The sequence below is a fragment of the Dendrobates tinctorius genome, unplaced genomic scaffold, assembly GCF_039654945.1.
Source record: "Dendrobates tinctorius isolate UK_male_01 unplaced genomic scaffold, ASM3965494v1 ptg000063l, whole genome shotgun sequence".
NCBI classification, from domain to species: Eukaryota; Metazoa; Chordata; class Amphibia; order Anura; family Dendrobatidae; genus Dendrobates; species Dendrobates tinctorius.
In genome coordinates this window covers 10,482,196-10,509,306 of record NW_027361731.1, presented here as the reverse complement: position 1 = coordinate 10,509,306, position 27,111 = coordinate 10,482,196, and the positions used below count along the sequence as shown (strand labels likewise).

General features: G+C 48.3%; 1 protein-coding gene across 1 annotated transcript; it reads right to left on the bottom strand.

The window, feature by feature from the left end:
* Positions 1-27,033, bottom strand: LOC141094284 (uncharacterized). Its single transcript, XM_073580121.1, has 7 exons — positions 26,835-27,033; positions 12,543-12,692; positions 12,234-12,413; positions 12,027-12,150; positions 11,846-11,943; positions 11,569-11,659; positions 1-1,881 (listed from the first exon to the last, which is right to left on the bottom strand). The coding sequence occupies exons 2-7, from the start codon at positions 12,612-12,614 to the stop codon at positions 704-706; spliced, it is 1,743 nt and encodes a 580-aa protein (XP_073436222.1). The 5' UTR covers positions 12,615-12,692; positions 26,835-27,033; the 3' UTR covers positions 1-703.
* Between the last annotated feature and the right edge of the window lie 78 nt (positions 27,034-27,111).

Genomic DNA, 27,111 nt, shown 5'->3' with positions numbered 1-27,111 from the left:
TCATAGTCCAAGAAATACAGTAAGTTTTAAAGTAATTTCCCTTTCTCTATTATATGTTTTTGTACAATTTGTCCATAACGTATATCGTTTCTCAACAAAATGCTACTTTCCAGTAATTCATTTTTCACACTCTAGGTATGATAACTTCTCTGTGTGGGATTTTGACTTCTCATTCCTCATGTTTGGTCCTGTTAAAGTAAAAACACTTCTATAAACCTCCCATGCTAGTGTGATTCCAGTGGTGTCAGCACTTGGGTTTCAGGGACTCATAAGACTGTTGTCAGGTGAGCCTTGTGTCCAATTAGCACTGGTATCACTGTTCTCACCTTCAGACAAATCGAACAATAAGAGGTCAAAGAGAAGTCCCAGCCCTAGCTTCCTGTTGATGTTCAATACGTCCAAAGGCGGGGACACTGAAGCAGGGACTGATTGGGCACAGGGTTCATGTGATGTAACAACCTCATCTGAGCTCCAGGAAAGCGAGTGCCGATACCACTGGAACAACACTGTCATGGAAGTTGAATATGATTTTTTTTATTTTAACGAGGCCAAACATTATGACAACCGCTTTATGAAAATACAATTTCCATTTAAAACATTTAACACATTAAGAACTTGAAAAAGGCTTTACCCCTGTGTGGGTTCTCTAGAGTATAACCAAATCTGATTTATGGTTAAAACATTTTCCACATTCTGAACATGATTAACGCTTATCCCCTCTGTGGGTTCTCTGGTGCTTAACACAATCTGATTTCTGCTTAAAACATTTCCTACATTCTGAACAAGAATAAGGCTTCACCCCTGTGTGAATTCTCTGGTGCTTAACCAAATCTGATTTATGGTTAAAACATTTCCCACATTCTGAACATGAAAAAGGCTTCTCCCCTGTGTGAGTTCTCTGGTGCTTAACCAAATCTGATTTATGGTTAACACATTTACCACATTCTGAACATGAAAAAGGCTTCTCCCCTGTGTGAGTTCTCTGGTGCGTAGCCAAATCTGATTTATGATTAAAACATTTCCCACATTCTAAACAAGAAAAAGGCTTATCCCCTGTGTGAGTTCTCTGGTGTGAAGCCAGACTGCCTTTCTGGTTAAAACATTTCCCACATTCTGAACATGAAAATGGCTTCTCCCCTGTGTGAATTCTCTGGTGCTTAACCAAATCTGATTTATGGTTAAAACATTTCTCACATTCTGAACATGAAAAAGGCTTCTCCCCTGTGTGAATTCTCTGGTGCTTAACCAAATCTGATTTCTGGCTAAAACATTTCCCACATTCTAAACAAGAAAAAGGCTTAACCCCTGTGTGAGTTCTCTGGTGTGAAACCAGATTGCCTTTCTGGTTAAAACATTTCCCACATTCTGAACATGAAAAAGGCTTCTCCCCTGTGTGAATTCTCTCATGCTTATCCAAATCTGATTTCTGGTTAAAACATTTCCCACATTCTGAACAAGAAAATGGCTTCTCCCTTGTGTGAGTTCTCTGGTGAATAACAAAATCTGATTTCTGGCTAAAACATTTTCCACACTTGGCACAAGAAAATCTTTTTGCTGCTCTGTGAATTTTTTGATTTTTAAGAAAAGACTTTTCAAGGGGAAAATCATTTCCATATTCTGAAAGTGAAAATGGCTTGTTTGCTTTAGGAGCAGTTAGTTTTTTAATGCTTTTTTTGTGACTTTGATTTTCCTTAGTAGTTGGTAATGAATCAGAAGATGGGACCACTTTGGAAGGATCAGATGACAGATCTTTGCTGTGAAGGGATGATGGTATATCTGGAGTATTCTCATTTACTTCAATTGTATCCTGTGGGATCTCAAGATTATCTGGTTTCAAATTTGAAGATGTCAGCTGTCCCTCTGATTTCCTGGTACATTCATCTGTTAAGAATAAAACCAAATTAATATTTTTGAAAAAAATAACTGAATTTCATATTGTTGAACATTTCTACTTAATCTGTCAGTAAAAATGGCAAGTTATGTAAAAATGTTGAATTATTCACCAAGACAATGACAGTCCACAGTCTAATAGAAAACCCCATAGGACGAAGTAGTAGAGAACCTTAACGACCGCTGAAATGCCTTTTAACAGCGGTAGTTAAAGGGTACTTAAACCACAGAACTGTGAATTCATGGCGCTGTGGAAAAAGTGTATAGCACCCCCCCAGAGTCAGAAATTCTGTGGGGTCTCAGCTGCCGGGGTTTTACCAACCCCGGTGTTGCAATCGCTGTTATTAACCGTATAACAGCGACCACAAAAAAAAGTCTGATGTGCCATTTAATTGGTCTCTCCTCTGATGTGATTGCACATCAGAGGAGAGCGAAATAGGGTCCCCGATCCCCACCCCTCTGGTACCTCTCCAGTGTCCCTGGGTCTCCTGGCTTCCCCCCACGGTCGCCGGCATCTTCTTACTGTAAGAAAATGGTGAGCGCATGTGCAGTGCGCCAGCCGAGATCTGCCGGCCAGCCCCAATAGGAAGATTTTTCCAATCTCTCTCTCCAGTTGTCACAAATCACCTAACTAAAATATTTAATCTCTCCCTCTCCTCGGGGTTTTTCCCATCCTCCTTCAAACACTCTATCGTTACTCCATTATTGAAGAAACCCGCTCTCGACCCATCCTGCACAAACAACTACAGACCAGTCTCCAATCTCCCCTTCACTTCATCTCTAAACTCTTGGAGCGCCTAGTCTACTCCCCCCTTACCCGTTACCTCTTCACTCACTCCCTCCTAGACCCTTCACAGTCAGGCTCCTGCCCCCTACATTCGACTGAAACTACACTAAAAGTTAAAAATGACCTCATGACAGCAAAATGTAACGGTGAACAATCTCTGCTCATTCTTCTCGACCTTTCTGCAGCTTTCGACACTGTTGACCACCGTCTCCTACTCTATAGGCTCCAGTCACTGGGCATTAAGGACACTGCTCTCTCCTCGTTGTCTTCCTATTTTTCTGACTGCTCCTTCAGTGTTTTGTTCGCTGGTTCCACTTCATCTCCTCTTCCTCTCACTGTTGGGGTACCTCAGGGCTCAGTCCTTGGCTCCCTTCTCTTCTCTCTCTACACGGTCCCAATTGGACAGACCATCAGCACCTTACCCTCGCTGTACTACAGAACGCCAGTGACTGTCCGCAGTTTCCAACATCATGTCCGCTCTCTATCTGAAACTCAACCTCTCCAAAACTGAACTTCTTCTGCTCCCGCCATCTACTAACTTCCCTAAACCTGACATTGCCCTCTCCGTGGGTGACATCATAATAACACCCCGGCAGCAGGCTCGCTGTTTGGGTATTATGTTTGACACCAATTTCTCCTTCATATCCCATATACAATCTCTTGCCCACTCTTGCCGCCTACACCTAAAGAACATCTCTAGAATCTGCCCTTTTCTCACCATGGAAACAAAAGGGTTAGGGTTAGGATTAGGGCTGGGAGTAGGGTTGGGGTTGTGATTAGAGTTATGGTTAGGAATAGAGTTAGGGGTGTGTTGGGATTAGGGTTAGGGTTGGTGGTAGAAATGGGGGTTTCCACTGTTTAAGCACATTAGGGGGTCTCCAAACGCGACAGGGTTCCACCATTGATTCCAGCCAATTTTGCGTTCAAAAAGTCAAACGGTGCTCCCTCCCTTCTGAGATCTGCCGTGCGCCCAAACAATGGTTTACCCCCACATATGGGGCATCAGCATACTCAGGACAAATTGCACAACAACTTTGGGGGTCTAATTTCTCCTGTTACACTTTGGAATATAAAAAATAAATATAAAAAATTGGGGGATAAAAAATCATTTTTGTGGAAAAAAAATGATTATTTTCACGGCTCTGCGTTAAAAACTTCTGTGGAGCACTTGGGGGTTCAAAGTGCTCACAACACATTTAGATGAGCTCCTTGGTGGGTCTAGTTTCCTAAATGGGGTTACTTGAGGGGGATTTCTACTGTTTTGGCACATCAGGGGCTCTGCAAATGTAACATGACACCCGCAGACCATTCCATCAAAGTCTGCATTCGTCACTACTTCCCTTTCAAGCCCCAACGTGTGCCCAAACAGTGGTTCCCCCCACATATGGGTACCAGCATACTCAGGACAAATTGTAAAACAACTTTTGTGGTCCAATTTCTCCTGTTACCCTTGTGAAAATAAAACATTACGGGTTAAAAAAAATCATTTTATTGGAAAAAAAAAGATTTTTTATTTTCACGGCTCTGCGCTATAAACTTTAGTGAAACACTTGGGGGTGCAAAGTTCTCACTACACATCTAGACAAGTTCCTTAAAGCAGTCCAGTTTCCAAAATGGTGTCACTTGTGGGGGGGTTTCCACTGTTTAGGCACATAAGGGGCTCTCGAAACGCAACATGGCGTCCAATCTCAATTCCAGGAAATTCTGCATTGAAAAAGTCAAACGGCGCTCCTTCCCTTCTGAGCTCTGCTGTGCGCCCAAACAGTGGTTTACCCCCGCATATGGGGTATCGGCGTACTAAGGTCAAATTGCATAAATTGTGGTTCATTTTCTCTTTTTACAATTGTGAAAATAAAAAAATTGGTTCTGAAATAAAATGTTTGTAACAAAAAGTTAAATGTTAATTTTTTCCTTCCACATTGCTTCAGTTCCTGTGAAGCACGTAAAGTGTTAATAAACTTCTTGAATGTGGTTTTGAGCACCTTGAAGCGTGCAGTTTTTAGAATGGTGTCACTTTTGGGTATTTTCTGTCATGTACACCCCTCAAAGAGACTTCAAATGTGATGTGGTCATTAAAAAAATGGTTTTGTAAATTTTATGCAAAAATGAGAAATCGCTGGTCAAATTTTAACCCTTAAGTTCCTAACAAAAAAAATGCTGTCTCCAAAATTGTGCTGATGTAAAATAGACATGTGGGAAATGTTATTTATTAAGTATTTTGTGTGACATACCTCTCTGATTTAAGGGCATAAAAATTAAAAGTTTGAAAATTGCAAAATTTTAAAAATGTTCACCATATTTCCATTTTTTCATATATAAACGCATCATATCGAAGAAATTTTACCACTAACGTGAAGTACAATATGTCACGAGAAAACGCTCTCAGAATCAGCGAAATCCGTTAAAGCGTGCCAGAGTTATAACCACATAAATTGACAGTGGTCAGAATTGTAAAAATTGGACTGGTCATTAAGCTGCAAATAGGCTCTGTCACTAAGGGGTTAAAGTGTTCATTCATTCTTACTCCCAATAAAGAATAAAAAGCCACCAAACAATGTTATTTAGATGAAAATAATACCAAAAAAAAGTTCTACACATCTTACATAAAACAAGTACAAACTCAAGTCCATAATCTGTCAATGGAAACACAGAGGTTTCCACATTATTAGTGTCTAAAGTCCCTTTAAAAGAGGCATGCCTTTCATAAACCAATCTAGAAAAATCAGCCCTCCCAAAGACAAATTTCCTCCTCCCTTCTGAGCCTTGTAGTGTGCCCAAACCACATTGGTTTATGTGGCGATTTTTACTGCTCTGGTTTTCTGCCATTTTGTCATATTAGTGGGTCTGCAAATGGGGTGTCCCATCTCCTCTTGGATCTTCTTATTCATTCGGAAGGCGGCGCTGGTAATGGAGGACACATCGGAACCAGAAGATCTGGGGGGGTGCAGACTCTGTCCAGCCACTAAGGTTAAGGTGCCTGCGACCTGTGGTACCATTCATTCTGGCAGTTTGGGTGTGTACACTGTCCAGTTAAAGTAATCTGCTCCCTACTTCAGACAACTAGAAAGCACCACACCCTACTAAAGCTCGAAGCATATTGCCGGAAGCTGCGAGATACAGCCTTGTTCTCCTCTGGTTCAGTCCTCTGTTCTCAGCTCCCAGCTTGTGACCCAGACCTGTTTACTGACTACTCTTGTGTCTTCTGATTTTGTATTTTCTCTGCCCTGCCGGAGTACCTGACTATTGTTCTTGCCATCTCATAGTACAGAAAACAAGTTTCAATGTGGCTCAACCTAGGGGTCTGTGTTTACGTCCAGATTCATGAATAGGGGTTAAAGAAGATAAAGGGTGGTGGGCAAAAATGTGACTATAGACAACAACGTATCTACTGAAATTTTCAAACTGAACAGCCTTTTTAAGTGTAAAAAAAATGAGTAACTAGTGGTGAAACCTCTTTGGAGTAATGTATGAGGGGATAACCACAACACCAATCCGGACGTGCACTCATTTATGGTGGACCACTGGAGCGACTATGAGTCCTGAGCAGAAGAGGAGAGAAAGTATTAGTGCTCCTCATTTCAGGAGAGATTGTGCAGTAATCCAAATCCTTTAGGATTGAAAACCTAATGGAATTAATGACGAGGAGTGAATCCATGAAACCAGGGCTCGAGCCATGCCAACACATCTCCTGCAGGGGTGAATAAATGTATATTACAGCCATCAGCCTCGAACAGCTTAGAGATATATCATGGCACAGGTGTAATGGTTTTTATGTAGTTTATCACAATCCTTATTGAAGTTAGTTGGTTTTAAAAGAAGTTGAAAAGTCAGGATAAAGGGAAACTCTGTTGTTATTGTACAGAAATTCACACTTTGCCTCACTGCACATTTAATGTTATCTCTATATATAAAACTGAATGTATGTGTGTGTGTGTGTGTGTGTGTATCACCAACCAATCACAAAGCATCTTTCATTTCACCAGAGCGGGTTAATAGAAGCTGAGCTGTGATTGGTTGCTATGAGCAACAGTTTTCCATGCAACCAAGCACTAAGCACCTCTCATTTCACCAGAGCTGGTTAATAGAAGCTGAGGTGTGATTGGTTGCTATGAGCAAGTTTTCCCACTTGACAACACCTCAGCAGACACTGACATGGTGGGAGAAATCTAGCATCCCTGGGAACATAAGCTCCCAGCCATTGTCTGCCCCCCAGAAAGGCGTAAAGAGCACATGACAGAAATGAATCCTCCCTCCCGTGCCCATATACCCATCACACATCCTCCATCCCATAGGCACATCTTCCCTCTTAAAGGGATCTCCGGTATGGAAGTCAGGGCAAATCCCTCAGCGCTCTGATACTGACCCCAGGCCTCTCTTAAAGAGATCATTAGTATGGAAGTCAGGACAATTCCATCCAGCGCTTTTGTTTTGACCCCAGGCCTCTTTTAAAGGGATCCCCAGTATTAAAGTTAGGGCAATTGCCTTCAAATGCTCTGGAACTGACCCCAGGCTCTCTTAAAGAGATCTCCTGTATAGAAATTATGGCAAATTCCTCAGCGCTCTGATTCTGACCCAGGGTTCTATTAAAGGGATCATTGGTATTCAAGTCAGGGCAAATCCACTCAGCACTCTGGTTCTGATCCCAGGCTCTCTTAAAAGGATCCCCAGTATGGAAGCTAGGGCAATTCCACTCAGCGCTCTAGCTCTGACCCAAGGCCCCTCTTAAAGGGATCCCTGGTATAGAAGTGAGGGCAAATCCACTCTGCGCTTTGGTACTGACCCCAGGCCTCTCCGGTATGGAAGTTAGGGTAAATCCCTCAGCGCTCTGATTCTCACACTAGGCTTCTATTAAAGAGATCATTGGTATGGAAGTCAGTGCAAATCCACTCAGCGCTCTGGTTCTGACGCCAGGCCTCTCTTAAAGAGATCCCTGGTATGGAAATTAGGACCGTTCCACTCAGCACTCTGGTTCTGACCCCAGGCTGACAGGATGATGTGGGATATTAGGGGTAGTAGTCCAGTGGCTCTGACGGGATGATGTGGGATATTAGGGGTAGTAGTCCGGTGGCTCTGGCTGACAGGATGATGTGGGATATTAGAGGCAGTAGTCCGGTGGCTCTGGCTGACGGAATGATGTGGGATATTAGGGGTAGTAGTCCGGCGGCTGTGACGGGATGATGTGAGATATTAGGGGTAGTAGTCCGGTGGCTTTGATGGGATATTGTGGGATATTAGGGGTAGTAGTCCGGTGGTTCTGTCTGACGGGACGATGTGGCATATTATAGTGAATGTGGCTATGCGGAGTGGGCGGGGCTCTACACTCAGCTTTATATATATAGATATAATCCTTATAATTTGCTAGTTACTATGCCCGGGCAGCGCCGGGCTCTTCAGCTGGTTGATCATAAAAGTGAAGACTGGCCAGAAAAACTGGACCTGGTCTTGAAGGGATCATATGAGCACATTCAGCAGCACAGAAGGGGAGACGGTATATTCATCCAATAAGATATCAGGGATCTAGGAAGACAAAAGCATCATTACCCTCCACTTTCTCTTACAGACCTGTAGGTAACAGCAGGTACACAGGATGAAGTGACAAGACGCGAGACTGAGTTGAACTTTGGCTAGAGAACTTTTATGAATTTAAGCCGCTAGGGCTATGCTAAGCAACCAAAAACAATAACAGCTGTTGTCCTCGCAGGGACTCTGCACAAACAAACACTTTAAAAAGAGAACATGACTAATCCGGCAAAGGCCGGTTGCTATAGGGCGGCGATATGGCCGACTACGGGTCCTTATTTCCTATAGTGTCACTTATCCGTCCTGATGTCCCTCGGCGTCTCTGATGAGGCTGCATTGGCGTCGCAGCCGCAGGGCACAGCTGCTGAGGATCTGTCGTAGTCTTCGGGCACCCAGCGCCCAGGAGGAGTTGGGGCACAACAGACCCTGAGGAAGTCCTTTGATGAGGTAACCCCCTGTAGGAACAGCGGGGTTCTGCTCATAAGCGAGCTCAATGAGACGCCAGTCTCCAAGCAGGGTTGTGTCGCAGTTACCAGAAGTGGCAGTTGGTAGGCCACGTGCACGGCCTGGGCCTAGGCGAAGAGTTTCTCTGTAGGCGAGGAGTAGGCCCCAACTGCCGACTGCAGCAGGGTGACGTCCGCTGCGGCCGATGATGAAGACGCCGCAGCCACAGGCTGAAGTGGGGCGGCTGCGAGGGGCGGCGGACCAGCCGCAACAGGCTGGAGCACAGCGGTAACAGCTGCGGACGACCGTGGGCAGGAAGTGACCCTGGATTGGAGTCGAGCGACAGTCTCTTGTTGGTTGGTTTGGCGCTTACTCTCCGCAGGCCACTGTAAGTCTCCCCTCTGCCGATGGTCTCCTCTCTGGTCACCGTCTGTCACTCTGGCTCTCTCAAACTCCCACAGTCTCTTGCTTCGTGTCTGCCGTTTCGCCAACTGACTCCCCTGCGCGCTCCCTGTCCCTTTTATACTCGCCCCTCCCCTTGCTGTCCTGTCACTCTCAGCAGTCCACTCTCCTCCTTCGTTCCCCGGGTACTGTTCCCTTAGGAACCTAGATGGCGGTCCCCTTAGTTCCGGCCCAGACACTCTGCGGGGGCCCTCCTCCCTACACTCCTCCATCCTGTATGCTCGCCAGTTTTCGGGCGTGGGCCTCAATATACTTGGGTTGGTCTGCGGAGGTGTCAGTTTTTGTTGCCATATGAACTGGTCCTGTTCGTATCTAACTTATTTGCATCTTATCAAACCTGCTAAATCTGCAGGGGGTTGAATACTACTTGTAGGCACTGTACATATAACTGCACAACATATTCTGGGTGCTAAGTGGTTCTGTAACAGTTGTCACTTGTGACCCCGTGTCCACTAGGGACCGGACGGCCCGGCCCCCTACTTCTGCCCATTCCACCGGACATTTTGAGACCAAATCTTCGGGACTTCCACCACCCCTAATCGTGGTTTTTGGCTCCGAGCGGCGTCCCCCCAGCCCGGAGCCCTCTAATTTAATGGCCGCTGAGGTGGGTATCTCCCACGCCGCTGACACTCTTGGGCGAAGTGGCCCGGCTCCCCACACTCATAACACGATGGTCGTATGCAACTCTTGGAGGACATTCATATACTGGGTGATGGTCTCCCCCTCTCCCTGCATCCGACTGAACAACCGGGTCCTTAACTCTCCCACATTAGTTGGGTCCCCATGGGTCTGTTCTACAATCTTTATCAAAGGTGATAAAGGTAAAACTTCATCAAAGGTGTTGCGGTGTCCCGGGGGCCTCAACATTACTGAATTCCGAGCCTCCCCATCTAATGCCATGAGAGATACTTATGCTTCCAGGTCAGGAGTCATCGGGTGCATCCAAAAGAGCCTCTGCATCCGTTCTGTCCAGCTCCATAGCATGGTATTAGAACCGGAAAACCTAGGCAGGTTGCTCAACATAGCCACCAACGAAATGCTGGAGCGGGGGCCCTAGCTATCTGTAGAGTTCACGGCCCTGCCCTGGTCTGGGGCGTCGTTGTCCGTGCTCAGAGACTGCATCCTTCCGACTACGCCAAATGTTGGTAACAACAGGTACGCAGGATGCAGTGACGAGACGCGAGACTGAGTTGAACTTTGGCTAGAGAATTTTTATGAATTTAAGCCGCTAGGGCTATGCTAAGCAACCAAAAACAGCTATTGTCCTCGCAGGGACTCTGCACTAACAAAACACTTTAAAAGAGAACACGACTAATCCGGGAAAGGCCAGTTGCTATAGGGCAGCGATATGGCCGACTACGGGTCCTTATTTCCTCTAGTGTCACTTATCCGTCCTGACGTCCCTCGGCGTCTCTGATGAGGCTGCGTTGGTGTCGCAGCCGCTGGGCCCAGCTGCTGAGGATCTGTCGTAGTCTTCGGGTGCCCAGCACCCAGGAGGAGTTGGGGCACAACAGGCCCTGAGGAAGTCCTTTGATGAGGTAACCCCCTGTAGGAACAGCGGGGTTCTGCTCGTAAGCGAGTTCATTGAGACTCCAGTCTCCAAGCAGGGTTGTGTCGCAGTTACCAGAAGTGGCGGTTGGTAGGCCACGTGCACGGCCTGGGCGAAGAGTTTCTCTGTAGGCGAGGAGTAGGCCCCAACTGCCGACTGCAGCGGGGTGATGTCAGATGCGGCCGATGATGAAGAGGCCGAAACCGCGGGCTGAAGTGGGGAGGCAGCGGCTGCGAGGGGCGGCGGACCAGCCGCAACAGGCTGGAGCACAGCGGTAACAGCTGCGGACGACCGTGGGCAAGAAGTGACCCCGGATTGGAGTCGAGCGACAGTCTCTTGTTGGTAGGTTCGACGCTTACTCTCCGCAGGCCACTGTAAGTCTCCCCTCTGCCGATGGTCTCCTCTCTGGTCACCGTCTGTCACTCTGGCTCTTTCAAACTCCCACAGTCTCTTGCTTCGTGTCTGCCATTTCACCAACTGACTCCCATGCGCGCTCCCTGTCCCTTTTATACTCGCCCCTCCCCTTGCTGTCCTGTCACTCTCCGGCCCGGACACTCTGCGGGGGCCCTCCTCCCTACAGACCCATCATAATATTTTCTTCAAGCGATTTTCCAACTTGTCAGCACATTCTACATACACTGTCATTTGGCTTTGTAGTTTACAGATCTGGACATGTAATGGTCAGCGTCTTCTTATCTCAGGGGGAAGGTGGATCCTCCAGGCTATACGTTCTATAGAAAAGGGCTTTTAATGCCCAAAGTCATTTGAACAGTTTTGGGTGGAGAATGTTGTGGTCTAGAGGCAGAATGGTGATCATACGATTGTGATACGGCCAAACTACACCACCTATAAAGCAGCCACAGTCGGTGACTGAGAAGAATCTGTGACTTCTCTGCATTTAGTGGTTACTACTCACCTGGGTAGTCACATGTAGGAATCTCCTCTTTACTCCGTTCATCACCTCTCACATATGTCTCTGTAATATTAATATGGGTCGGATCTTCACCCTACAACAAATATTGTAAAAGTCACAGACAGATGGAGAAGTCCCATCTATGATCAACTCTAATCCTGCCATCTCCACCGTTCTCATAACACAAGTATGAAACATATAACACTGGTGGATAAAACAAGACTGAGCACAAGACCTTCACATCATAGGGGAGATCTCATGACACCTTCTCTCCATCTACCTGATGATCCTGAGGAGCATTGGGATCTCCTTGTTTACAGCCCTGAGGAAGAAGAGGACTGGGACATCTCTCTGGTGTTGTCCTCTTACTGGATAAAACTGGAGGAAACACATACAGGGACTGAATCCATTCTTTACATACAGATAATTATAGGCCGTGTGTATTTAGTCCTGTCTATTACCTGGTGATGTGAGGGGCTGGGGAACCTCCATCATGACGTCCTTGTACAGATCTTTGTGTCCTTCTAAATACTCCCACTCCTCCATGGAGAAATAGACGCAGACATCCTGACACCTTATAGGAACCTGACACATACAATGAAACCGTCATCCCCCCAATCCCCTCATAGCTTTACTGTGTAATGTCCCAGCATTCCCAGTAGTGTCACCTCTCCATTCAGCAGCTCAATCATCTTGTAGAGGAGTTCTAGGATCTTCTGGTCATTGATGTCCACATGTTTCAGGGGGTGAGGTGGAGGCTCCTTGATTGGGTTTAGTGGTCTTCCACATCCCTCAGACTCAGGGTCCCGACAGCGCTCACTATTGGTCTTCTTCACTACTGTGTAATCCTGGTTATAGAGAGACACATTATTAAATCTCACTACAGACATTTCCAGAGTCCTCACCTCTCCAGTTCTGTCCATCTGTTATTCCCATAGATAAGAATGATGTAATGTGACGTCATCAGAATCTCTCACCTCTCCAGTAAGCCGGAAGAGGATCTCTAGGGTGAGGTGTAATATCCTCTCCGCCATCTTGTCTCTGTCCATATTGATCCTTGATGTGTAAATCAGGAAAGTTTTCTTATATAGAAGATCTTCACTGAGAGGATCTGATATTGTAGAGACCTGAATGAGAAGATGAGCCGATGTAACATCATAAAATCCTGTGTAATAATACAATTACTGGAGATAATAAGGGAAACATATGAGATTTATTATTTTACAGTATTTAGTTTTCTTCTTTACATCTACTAATAAAACCTATATATTTAGGCCACAGACAACAAGCAGTTTCCTCCTCGGAGTCGGCAGCTGAATACGTTTCTCATAGACTCATCTTCCATAACGCTAATTCTCGTCTCATTACCGACACTGGAATCGGCATTAGCAATACTGCAGGAGATATTCATCACACGTGACAGGAGAAATAACTACTTCATGATGAGGACGACATCTTCATCTTCTACTACGGCTCTAGAAACATATTTGTCCAGAGTCCGTCCCTGACTCCATCACCACCGGCCGTCTATATGAAGGTTTCCCGTCTTCCCCGCACTGTAATCACGTTAGATCTCAGCTCTGATTCACACACAGAAGTTTGAGGCTTTTAGAAAAGATTTTTGTTTCCACAAACACCAAGGACAGAAATGATCTGATCCCAAAGTCTCCATGTACAGTGATTTATGGGGTTTATTTCTGGCCATAGGCTTTCCTATATTACAGGAAAAATACCAGAAAAAAATTAATCAGATATTAAAAATTATTTTTTTTATAACGTCAATCACTTGTTTTACATTTTATTTTACTCTTTTGGGGCCCAGAACATAGATGTACACCGCAGGGACGGCACAGGGGCGGCTGCAACAAAAACCCTGACAGTTTAACATCTTGTGGCTGTGAAAAGCAAACATGGCATCTAAGAAGGTAGGACAGAGTTCGGCTGAATCCCCTCCGCCCCCAAGTACTCGATAGTAAGAGGCGGCCTAGTTACTAGTTACTTACATACCTAATAATGGTGTCTGGACCTGCAATGTACGAAGGTCTATTAGGCCGGGCCAGAGGCAGTGTCTGTCACGCTCGCGCCTTGGCTGAATGGCGCGAGCCGGGGGGTTGTGGCCCCACTGTGCCACAAACCAGACTACTCTGGAAGGGGCGTAACTACGGCAGCTTCCTTGGTCTTCACTGGAGCCTCTGATGGTGAGGTCAGGCTTGTGCGGCAGGTAGCTGCTGGGTGCCACTCCAGGGTGGTGTCTGGCTGTGGCTGCTGATCCCACTCGGGAACAGGACACCTTGACAGAGGCTATTGACAGGCAGGCAGGTGGATACGACAGGCAGAGCCGCAGGAGTGCGGAGCAGGCAGAGCCGCAGGCGTGCGGAGCAGGCAGAGCCGCAAGAGTGCGGAGCAGGCAGAGCCGCAAGAGTGCGGAGCAGGCAGAGCCGCAAGAGTGCGGAGCAGGCAGAGCCGCAAGAGTGCGGAGCAGGCAGAGCAGCTAGGGAGCCGTGCAGACAGAGCTGCGAGCGTGCAGATGCACAGATAAAGAGGACACAAGGAAAGACACGGCAGGGAAGGAACCACAAACAAGGAGACTGACAGACAGAGGTAAGACTGAGTTCAGACAGAGGCACAGGGACAAAGACACAAGGACCAGGATATTCAGCCTCCTGGCAGGCAGACAGAGTACGGACAAGGTACAGGGAACAAGACTCAAGGGCCAGGATATTCAGCCTCCCGGCAGGCAGACAGGGTACAAAGCAAGACTAGAGTAATCCTCCAAAGAAGGAGACAGACAGAACAGGGCCTGGCTTCCTCAGCAGCGGAATACTAACTGAGTATAGACATTGCCCAGGCAATGTTTCAGTGGGAGTGGCAAAACTAAATAGTCAAGGGCTCCAGGTGGTTGGTCAGGGACAGATTACCCAGGTGCACCCAGACCGCATAAGAACCAGAGAGTTCAGGCGCCGCCCCCCTATACACACAGTCAGGAAACATGGAGAGCAAGCAGGAAAACAAGAGGCATAGCACATGGAGCTCAGGGCTGGCAACAGACAGATTTCACAGCATGGTTTGAAGGAGAAAGTAAGTTGGTGCGCGGGGGATGGGAGGCCATGCCGTGATGCCAGCAGGGTTGTTACAGTACCCCCCCCTTTACGGCCCCTCTTCCTCAAGCCTGCCAGAATGACCTGAAGGAGTATGGGACCACACACAGTCCAGGTTGACACGACATCCTTCACGTAGGGTGGAATATGTGTGCCATCAGGAATCCCAGAGTGCCAAGCTTCTTGGTGCCCGATGGAGTCAGCTTCCAACACCGAGGGTATAAGGACTTGGATCTCTTCCTCCAGAGTGGAAGAAAGCAGGGACCTGGAAGCCTCAGATTTGACCCCTACATCAGCCGGCCAGCTGGAAACCGAAGAGACCTTTACCGAGTCCAACTTCAGCCCGATATCCCAAGAAAATTGGACCTCCTCCTCCAGACGGGTAAAAAACAGAAATGCATAGGCCACTGTTCTCACCTTTTCATCCATCTGCCACATGGAAGTTGGAGGCATACATACGGGGAGCCACCTCCGCCTGTTACCCGGAACAGACTGGACCACTTCTTTCAAGTAGGCGAACGAGTACTGCTTAATCCTGGGACCTTCACCCACAGACCATAGAGGAGCCGAGGGCATCCACTCAGGATCAATCTTCAGCCCATTATCCTGGGGAAGACTATCAAGTGTCAGGGATGTTCCTGAGGACTGGTCACTGGTATGGTCACCGGAGGTGTACGGAGAGGGCGCCACTGTTTCCTTTTCTTCAGTGACGTCAGTACACCATGGCTTGATAGCCGGCAGATCAGGTGGAGAAGGAGACGATACAGAAGACTGACCTTGCAGTAATGGAACTAGACACCTCTGTTGGCTAGGCAGATCCAAATATAGCACCATGCTGGGTCTTTGGACCGGAAGGGGCAATAGAGTGCCCGGCTCTAAACGACCGGTGGGCAAGTTGGTCAGCAGGTGGAAGACAAATGTCTCTGTGTATAATGCTCCGATTAGAAGCTGTAGTTGACCCCTCAATGCTGGACTGTTCACAAGTAGGGCTCGGCCATCACCAAACCCCCTGCATGGATTCTGGAGCGGTGGAGCAGGAACCATGCACAGACTTCGTCTGGCTTGTAACTTGCATACATCTGCACGGCCGAAACTCCCACAAGGCACCGGAACAGTCACAGACTTTAGTAGCGAGGAGGTACTCTCACCAAGGGCAGTCTCTCCTACTGGCCCAAGGTTCTGGAGCTTTGGCTTCACAGGGCTGAGACCATCAGGATGTTCCTTCTCAGGACTGGCCTCTGGCAACAACCTAGCCAGCCCCTTTTTCTTAGACCTCTTGGATCTTGCATGGGGGGCTGCTTTGGCAGGCTGAGGAACAGATGGGTCATGGACGGTCACAGACGGAGAAGATGAATTGGCCACAGGTCTCTTTCGTCCGATCCGTTCCTGGAAGCTAGGAGGGGAAGACTTTTCAGGAGACACTGTACTAGGCTTGTCAAAGGCTTTGCAGAAGGCCACCAGGAAGGCCGGTAAGCTCGAGGTGATGGGATCCCCTGCTTCCCAAAGGGGGTTGAGCCACTGCAACGCATCTCCTGTTAGGTTGGACATTAGTAATCCTACCTTTACCCGATCGCTGGCGAAGTAGGGAGCATGCCATTGAAAATAGCGTAGGCACTGCTCCATAAAGGCACGACACTGCTTGGGGTCCCCATCATATCTTGGCGGGTCCAAGGGAGGTTCAACTTTAGGTATGCCAGCCTCTAGTTGAGCAAACAGTCTATTGGAGACCACAATGGTGGGTGGAGCAGTGAAGGATTGGGCTTCAGACCGGGTAAATTTATTTGGTTGCCCATACTGGCAAAAAAGTTCATCTTGCTCCGAGGGCGAAAGGACATGGGACTCAGCGGGGACCATGGCCTGAGCAAACTGTCACGCTCGCGCCTTGGCTGAATGGCGCGAGCCGGGGGGTTGTGGCCCCACTGTGCCACAAACCAGACTACTCTGGAAGGGGCGTAACTACGGCAGCTTCCTTGGTCTTCACTGGAGCCTCTGATGGTGAGGTCAGGCTTGTGCGGCAGGTAGCTGCTGGGTGCCACTCCAGGGTGGTGTCTGGCTGTGGCTGCTGATCCCACTCGGAAACAGGACACCTTGACAGAGGTTATAGACAGGCAGGCAGGTGGATACGACAGGCAGAGCCGCAGGAGTGCGGAGCAGGCAGAGCCGCAGGAGTGCGGAGCAGGCAGAGCCGCAAGAGTGCGGAGCAGGCAGAGCCGCAAGAGTGCGGAGCAGGCAGAGCCGCAAGAGTGCGGAGCAGGCAGAGCCGCAAGAGTGCGGAGCAGGCAGAGCCGCAAGAGTGCGGAGCAGGCAGAGCCGCAAGAGTGCGGAGCAGGCAGAGCATCTAGGGAGCTGTGCAGACAGAGTGGCTAGGGAGCCGTGCAGACAGAGCTGCGAGCGTGCAGATGCACAGATAAAGAGGACACAAGGAAAGACACGGCAGGGAAGGAACCACAAACAAGGAGACTGACAGACAGAGGTAAGACTGAGTTCAGACAGAGGCACAGGGACAAAGACACAAGGACCAGGATATTCAGCCTCCTGGCAGGCAGACAGAGTACGGACAAGGTACAGGGAACAAGACTCAAGGGCCAGGATATTCAGCCTCCCGGCAGGCAGACAGGGTACAAAGCAAGACTAGAGTAATCCTCCAAAGAAGGAGACAGACAGAACAGGGCCTGGCTTCCTCAGCAGCGGAATACTAACTGAGTATAGACATTGCTCAGGCAATGTTTCAGTGGGAGTGGCAAAACTAAATAGTCAAGGGCTCCAGGTGGTTGGTCAGGGACAGATTACCCAGGTGCACCCAGACCGCATAAGAACCAGAGAGTTCAGGCGCCGCCCCCTATACACACAGTCAGGAAACATGGAGAGCAAGCAGGAAAACAAGAGGCATAGCACATGGAGCTCAGGGCTGGCAACAGACAGATTTCACAGCATGGTTTGAAGGAGAAAGTAAGTTGGTGCGCGGGGGATGGGAGGCCATGCCGTGATGCCAGCAGGGTTGTTACAGTGTCCAGTTAGTCCAATAGCACAACCCCTTCTTGATTAATATGTTTGGCCCCAATTATAATAATAAAACCTATACTCACCTCCCATGCCGTCGCCGTTCCCACGGTGTCTGTACTCGCTCTCCCCAGGGCTCTCATACGGTGTTGTGACACATGATGCCCGGCGCCCAATCAGCACTGGCGTTACTGTGTCCGCTTTCGGACAAATCAAACATGAAGAGGAAGTCCGGTTCTTGCTTGATTTGCCGGAAAGCGGAGACAAAGACACCAGCGCTGATTGGGGACGTTTCACAACAACAGCATGGGAGTCACGGGAGACCTATGCCAACAATGTGGGAACGCCGGCGGCATGGGAGGCGAGTATAGGCTTTATTATTTTATCAGGGCTCATCAAGTGGTATGAGGAGAAGTTGGCCAAGTAATGGACAACTTCTTTAGTGTTTTACAGGAGCTAAATGACTTTGGGCCACTGATCTTACATCACCAATACATACATGATGATGGCCGCATCAAATTCAGGTCACACTAGCCTGTAATGCATTTAACCTTTTCAATAACGCCCTTTAGTGTCCACTTTGATGGACATTTTTGTGCCAGTTTATCATTTTGTAGCTGTTTTTAAGTGTATTCATATCAGGGCACCTCGCTGCATTGCATTTTATTATAATTTGTTATTTTTGTCTGCCGAATAAGAAACAAATTTCAGCCCTGAATAAGAAACTGGACAAATAAGAAACCAATGTCAGCATCATAACCAGCAGCAGCGTAGTAACCAGGGAGTTCGCCCCGGAACCTTTGCTCCGAGAGGCGCACACGAAGCTGTGCTACGGTTTTCTTTATCGGTGTGTATAGGAGTGCAGTATACTATATGGAGGACATTGGGGAGTACATTATACTGTATGGAGGACTGTATGGAGGACTAGGGGAGTGTATTATACTATATGGAGGACTATGAGCTATGCAGTATACTATATGGAGGACAATGGGGAGTAAATTATATTGTATGGAAAACTATGTGAAGTGTATTACACTATATGGAGGCCTATGGGGAGTGCATTATACTACATGGAGGACTATGGAGAGTGCATGATACTATATGGAGGCCTATAGGGAGTGTATTATACTATATGGAGGACTATGTGTAGTGTATTATACTATATGGAGGACTATGTGGAGTGTATTATACTATATGGAGGACTATGTGGAGTGTATTATACTATATGGAGGCCTATGGGGAGTGTATTATACTATATGCTCTGAGATGGGTATACCTTGACGTTTGGTAGAGCGGCTTAGTATACTTTTTTTATGTTTTGCTATCATCTTTTTACTAACACTTGCTGTTTACTTTTTTACAACAAAGTATTTTTATACATTTGTTTTACTGTGTTTTTCTGTGTTTCAGTCTTTTGGTGGTGTGAACACTGTCATACAGACTTGTTCGCTGTGTGCATGGCCCATATGTTTATGTCTAATTGGTTTCTTGTTTCTGCAAGATTGGGAGGTTCCACCCTTCCCTTATGGGCCATGCACACAAAAGCAGTCTTCCATAGCGTGTCCACATCGGACATTACCTGCCTAAATCCTGCTCATACAGGTACTATACACATGACCAGGTTTTTAAATACATCGGTTAGGGACTGCTCTGAGATGGGTATAACTTGACATTTGGTAGAGCGGCTTAGTATACATTTTTTGCAAAAAAAAGTATCAACCAAATACCCTGTTTTGTTATCTTTTTACTAGCACTTGCTGTTGACTTTTTTACAACAGAGTATTTCTATACGTTTGTTTTACTGTGTTTTTCTGTGTTTCAGTCTTATGGTGGTGTGAACACTGTCATACAGGCTTGTTCGCTCTGTGCATGGCCCATGTGTTTGTGTTTATATGGAGGCCTATGGAAAGTGTATTATACTATATGGAGGCCTATGGGGAGTGCATTATACTACATGGAGGAATATGGGGAGTGCAGTATACTGAGGGCAATCCCCTCAGTACATTATGTTATATGGAGGACAATGGGGAGTGTTTTATACTATATGGAGGATTATGGGCTGTGTAGTATACTATATGGGGGTCTATAAGGAGTGTATTATACTACATGGAGGCCTATGGGGAGTGTATTATACTATATGGAGGCCTATAGGGAGTGCATTATACTATATGGGGGCTATTTATGGGGCCATCATTGTGGGGGCTACAATGAAGGGGCCATCAAACAGTTTGGTGGCCACTAATGAGTCAATATACTGTGAGGGCGTACTATACAGTGAGGGGACAGAATACTGTGTATAAGAGAGCATCATGCTGTGGAGAGGGGAGCTGAATGGGGGGAGACTTGGGATATTATTAAACATTAAGTGGGCACTTTTGTTGTAGGGGCACTCTGGTTATTGTGAGTGTCAAATGGTCACACAGGGCGGTGTTGTGAACTCATTTTCTGGTTCGCCTCTGGGTTCTGGTGAGGGTGATGGAGCTGGCTGTGCTGACAGAGGAGTCGTGAGTTCTCTATCTGGACTCCCTCTGTTGGTGACAAGAGGTAATGAAGCTGATCTAAATGGCAAAGAACTGCCACCTGAGGAGGAGGACTGCGATTGGACATCAGGAGTCTCTGACAGGATTTAAGGCAGCCGACTCCCTATTTTCTTGCTGGTGATTTCTCCTGCCTGGGGCTTCTGGTTTCCAGTTTGATTCCTGCCTTCTCAAGCTAAGTTTTGCTCTGCTATTGTTCATATGAGTTTTGGTCTGTTTACTTAGTTTTTTGTGTTAAGCCAGCCCTGGCTGGGGCTGTGCTGGATTCAATTTCTGTCTCTGATTATTTCAGTTCGCTTTTATCCCTGATCAGCTGATCTCCTTTTGCTCTGTCTTCAAAATATATCAGGGTTTTTTCTATCAGACGTGTTGGACATATTTTTGGCAGGGCTTTTGCGTGATTGCAGACAGCATCTTTCCTTTCCTGTCCTTTATAGTTAGTGTGGGCCCCATCGTTTGCTCAGCCTATCTTTCTATCTGTGTTTGTGTTTTCATCTTGTTTCACCGACAATACATGTTGGGGGCTGTCTATTGCGTTGGGGTCTGCTCTGGGGCAGTTTAGGTTTCCCCTTTTCTTTCTTTAGGCTTATTTAGTTCTCCGGCTGTGACGAGGCATCTAGGATCATCGTAGGTACGCTCCACGGCTACTATTAGTTGTGTGGATAGGATCAGGGGTCTGCAATCCGCTAGTCACCAACCTCTCCGGTTTTCTGGGCTTAGCTTGCTTTTTGTTTTTCCTCCTCGGTGACTCAATCATAACAGGGAGGCATTATTGGAGAAGAGGACATTACTATATTCTAGAGGTTTGTTTTACCATATAAAGGGGTCACAGTGCCACAAAAAGGCGCAGTAATATGGTCATATACGGCAGCAGCAGCTCAGTACTGGGGTATCCGCAGGATGAGGAGGTTGTGCAGGTTGGGAATAGATGGGGACGGGGCTGAAAATGAGACGTGAAGTGTGTCTTCTGTAATCTCTGCAGTCGAGTCCTGGCTGGAGAAGTTGTCATGTCAGTCTGGGCCAAATGGAAAAGACGTCAACGGTAAGTCACCATCTATAACTGTGCTGTAATCTCCTATGTGTTCTGCAGGGCTGAGATCTGTCACCATATGGCGACAATATCAGTGCTGGTCTTTGTATAGACATTTTCAGTAACAGCGCGGTCATCTGCTGAGGTTCTCCTACATACACTATTAGGCTGGAGTCACATTCCTGTATAACACGGCCGAGGGCTATGGGATAAAGCATCACACAGCACTCAGCCCTGTGTTACTCGGCTCACTTGCCCCCATACAAGTCTACAGTGTTACCCGAGTGCAGTGCGATATACGCAGGCAGCAGAGGAGATGGAGACATTACTTTCTCCACAGCTGTGCTCTGATCCTGTCATGTGAGAGAATCAGAGCACCGAGCACTGACACTGAGATCACAGCAGAGCAGGAGCCGAAGTCATCACTACCTCACATCTGATGCCGTACACTGGTGTGTGTAATGCTTCTTTCACACATCCGGCTTTGTGTCTCCGGCGCCGTGCGGCAAAAAGCCGTAGGGGCGGATCCGGGATGTGCCGGAGACACCGGATGCTTGCGTGGCCGGATACGGTGGCGCCCACATTTAAAAGAGCAGCGCGAGACACACAGTCTCAGCGCATGCGCTGTGAGAAAAACCGGTCCGGCGCTGTCAAAAAACGTTGCAGCGAACGTTTTTTGCAGACGCCGGACAGCCGGCTACTTCTTGCCGTATCCGGCAAAAACTGGATGCGCCGCATACCCATCCGGCACGGTGCGGCGACAATACAGCTCTATGGGACAAAACCAGATCCGGCTGTTCCAAATTTCGCCGCATCGTGCCGGATTCAAAAAGCCGGATGTGTGAAAGCAGCCTTAGGCCTCTTTCACACATCAGTTTTTCAGAATCAGTCACAATCCGTCAAAGTGTGCAAAAAACGGATCCTGCGCAGATAATAAAAAACGGATGCACCGCATCCATTTTTTTTTAGGGATCTGTCGCAGCAGCCATCATAGGAATTTTAAAGGAATAGAATTCGAGAGAGAGAGAGAGAGAGAGAGATAGAGATAGAGAGAGACAGAGAGATTTTGTATGTGCCAGAAAGGCTGTAGGGGTTAAATTAAAGGAATAGAAATTATTCCGGGCGTCGCCGAATTCCGTCTTTTGACGGACAGCGATGGTTCCTGCGCCCATAGGCTTCTACTATAGCAACCGACGGATGGCGCTGGATCCGTCGCTGTCAGACTTTTCGAAGTAGACAAAAATCGTTCCTATGTCCGTTGTATCCAGCCAACGGACGAAGAATTTCTGATGGATCCGTTGAACAACGGATGAAACGTGCCGCCATCCGTTGCAAATTCAAGTCTATGAGAAAAAAACGGATCCAGCAGCATCCATGCTGGATCCATTTTTTTCACAAAATGACGGATTGTGACTGATGCCAAAAAATTGATGTGTGAAAGAGGCCTTAGGCGTCAAATTCCCACCATTGCACAGGGGGAATCTCAAGCCATGTCCTCTGTGGTCTCCCATTCTCCTTCAGCCGCAGAGGTTCCTGCTCAGCAGAGATGTCGGTCCCAGCATCTTGCTCAGGCTAATGCTATGCATCTGGTTGCTGCTGCCACCCCAGGTTCAGCTATAGCATCCAACATTAGTCAGCTGCAAGCAGACGCCCGTGGGACTAAGCCCTGCTTTTCTCCATCTGAGCATGCCCCTGAGACGATCGCTCATTGGTGGTCGGAGGTCACATGCTCAGGTCCTCAAGCAGCTTGGATTGGGCCATCAACATGGTCCTGGAAGGCTACAGTTATAAAAGGTTTGCACGGCCGTGCGCTAGTATAGACCATGTGGAGTGAGTGATGTATGCACGTATGAATGTGTCTGGTGACTCACTCATTAAGAAACCACCCTTGGTACACATGTGTTGCTCAGCCTTGCCAGGTAGTGCCTAGGCTGATAGTGCAGGTAGGAGGCAGAGCCAGGTACTAGCTTCAGCGCCAAGTAGTGGCTATGCCTGTACGCCACTGTGCACTTGGTCTGCACTCCATGGTAGCCAGCGTCTATTAGTGGTGTTCGCAGGTGCAATGCCACGCTTAGTGGGTCTAGAGGGACTCTAACCCTGTGTCTTTGGGGCAGAGTTCTGTGACTGTACACTAGCGCTCACTTTGCAGAGTCTGTGAGCTTTAACAGGCTACGGCATTTATATTCCACGGTAGTGCGGTTCTGTGAAGCAACCGAGTCTGCCTCTGTACACACCGGGTGATGTTAACCCACGTGTGTTCTTCTATTATACCGCCATATAGCGTCCGCCATTACCGGGCAGCAGGTAACATCTTTGCACGGTGGACCCCCGGCACCCTGAGCACTCTGAAACAGGTTTTTTTGGGACCTCGAGTTCCCCATGATATGGCGCTCAAACTGCTGGCACTGACACAGGGCTTGTCCATGGTCAGCCATTTTGCCGTCCACTTCCTGACTTTAGCATCTGAGCTGAAGTGGCCGGACAATGTCCCTATCCCTGTATTTTGGAGGGGACTGTCTGACCATGTGAAGGACGCTTTGGCCACTAGGGAGATTCCCGCCACACTGGAGGAGCTAATAGCTCATTTTAATGAGCGAAGGTAGGAGCGAGCCCAGTGTAGGCAGAGGTTTCGTCTGGCTCCCACCTTCGCCATATCTCCGGAATCTCCAGTCCAGGCGACCAAGACACATGAGGCCATGGGGGTGTCACGAGCAGGATCTAACTCTCGGACCGCTCGTGCACTCAAAGTCTGTAATGTCTGCCAGCAGTCAGGACATCTTGCCTCCAGATGCCCTCAGCGGTCGGGAGAACGTCCCCGTTTACTGACACTAGACACAGCAGCGTTTTCCTCCAATCTGTCCTTCAAGGGTACAATTACAATTTGCCCACCCACTCATACGGTAGAGCTTTGCGTGGATTCCGGGGCGGAAGGCAACTTTATGCCCAATGGCACGCAATTCTTCTGGTGATGCTCGCCAGTGACCGTACGAGTGATAAATGGGTCGACACTGCCCTCACAGGTAACTCATCAGACCATCCCATTTACTCTATCCATGTCTCCATCCCATCAGGAGATCATCTCCTTGCTAGTCATTCCCGAGGGAACTGATAAGGTCCTCTTAGGGATACCATGGCTACACTACCACTCCCCTCATATAGAGTTTTCCTCAGGGAGAATTCTGGGATGGAGTAAATCCTGTGAGGGTAGATGTCAGAGGGAGTGCGTTCAGGTTGCTACTACAGAGGTACTCGCAGATCTTTCCTCTCTCCCCAAACATTATTGGCCCTATGCAGACGTGTTCTCCAAGAAGGCTGCCTTCCGCCTCACCGCCTCTATGACTGCCCTATTGACCTCTTGCCTGGTGTTGAGCCTCCCCAGGGTCGAGTCTATCCACTATCTCTCCCGGAGACGGAGGTATTGACTCAGTACATCCAGGCGAATCTGGCAAGAGGATTCATTAGGAAGTCAGTGTCACCTGCAGGGGCGGGGTTCTTCTTCGTGCAGAAGAATGGAGAACTACGTCTATGCATAGATTACAGGGGTCTTAACGCCATCACCCATAAGAACAAGTACCCTCTGCCCCTGACATCTGAGCTATTTGATAGGTTGCGGGGAGCCAGGGTTTTTTACTAAACTTGATCTGCGGGGTGCTTACAACCTGATACGCATCCGTGAGGGGGACGAATGGAAGACGGCATTTAATACCAGGGACGACCATCAAGAGTATCTGGTGATGCCCTTAAGGCTTTGTAATGCTCCTGCGGTTTTCCAGGACTTTGTAAACGATATCTTCCGGGACATGCTCACCACCTCGGTCGTAGTCTATCTGGATGATATTCTCATCTACTCTCCAGATATAGACTCCCACCAGAGAGATGTTTGCCTAGTCTTTGACCTCCTATAGGCAAACTCCCTCTATGCCAAGTTGGAGAAGTGTGTGTTTGAGCAGGAGTCCTTGTCTTTCCTGGGCAATATCACCTCCACCCGGGGGTTGGCCATGGATCCTGCCAAGCTACAGGCTGTGATGAACTGGCAGGAACCCCATTCTCTCAAAGCGGTGCAGCGCTTTATGGGGCTCATTAACTATTATCACCAGTTCATTCCCCACTTCTCAACTTTGGTAGCTCCCTTGGTAGCCCTCTCACCAAGAAGGGAGCAAATCCCAAATTGTGGTCGGATGAGGTTTCCAAAGCCTTCCTCTCTATTAAGTCCCACTTCGCTAGCGCCCCTATTTTACGTCGCCCCGATGTAGATAAACCATTTATAATGGAGATGGATGCCTCATCCTTCGGTGCTGGAGCAGTCCTCTTCCAAAAGGATGCTCAAGGTCGGAAGCATCCCTGCTTCTTTTTCTCCAAGACCTTCACACCGGCGGAGAGAAATTATTCCATGGGGGACAGGGAGTTGCTAGCTATGAAGTTGGCCTTCTCAGAGTGGAGACACCTCCTGGAGGGGGCTTGTTTTCCCTTCCAAGCTTACATCGACCACAAGAATTTGGTGTACCTACAAACCGCCCAGCGGCTAAATTCTCGCCAGGCTAGATGGTCCATGTTCTCGCGCGGTTCCATTTCACCCTCCATTTTCTCTCTGGGGAGAAGGACATTCATGTCGACACTCTCTCCTGCTCCGTAGTGTCATCAGAGGAGAAGGAGGAGCCTCGGTTAATTGTCCCTTCTGAGAGCCTGAGGACCGTGGCCCCGGTTTCGCTTGAGGTTCTCTCTTACTCGTCAAGGGTGGGTGGACATTTTGGGACCAAGAGGACATCTGAGCTTCTGGCGAGGACGTACTGGTGGCCACATATGGCCCGTGGCGTCGGAGACCATATCTGGCGTGTATCTCCTGCGCCAAGAATAGGTCTTCTCGACAACGGCCTGCTGGGCTACTTTATCCCCTGCCGGTGGCGGACAGGCCCTGGGAAATGGTCGGGATGGACTTTGTGGTGGATTTACCCAAATCCCGTAGCTGCATAGTCAACTGGGTAGTCACCGACCATTTTTGTAAAATGGTGCACCTTGTGCCCCTTCCGCGGGTACCTTCTGCATGGGCCTTGGCGGCGTTGTTCATTAAGCACATTTTTCGCCTACACGGTATGCCTGACAAAATTGTCAGCGACCGGGGTCCACAGTTCGCGTCTCGGTTCTGGAGAGAACTTTGTCGCCTACTCAGCATTGAGCTGAATCTATCTTCAGCTTACCATTCTGAGACGAACGGGTTGGTAGAGAGGGCCAACCAGACCCTGGTCACATAGCTGTGACATTTTGATTCGGCCAGGCAGGATGACTGGGCATCCTTGCTACCGTGGGTGGAAATTGCACTGAACAATGATGTAGCCAACTCTACTGGACAGACCCCATTCCTCCTTAACTACGGCCAGCATCCACTTATCCCTGTACAAACCGGGTGAGGCTAACCCAAATGGGTTCTTCGATCATACCGCCATATAGCGTCCGCCATTACCGGGCAGCAGGTAACATCCCTGCACGGTGGACCCCGGGCTGCGAATGCACCTTATTACTACCTTCTTAATATTTGGTGCGTTCCGCCAGCCCTAACAGTGTGACTCTGGCCTGAGGGGGGCGCCATCATAGTGTAATCAGAATTACCTGGTGTGGGGCCACTCAGAAGGTTGGTTCTCCAGAATCCAAATCCACTGGATGCTCCCAATAACGTGGAATCTCCAGCACCGACCTCCACCTGCTCTGTGCGCACAGGACCTGTGATGAGGTCACAGGAGGGGAGGAGTCAGGGGTCACATGATCAGGGGCCTCAGTGTGTGCTGGTTGTGCTGGTTGTCATGATGCTGGATGAGGGGAAGTTTATGTGTGGGGTCAGGAGGGGTTTACAGTGTGGAAGGAGCGGAGCCGTGTGTGTACGAGGTGT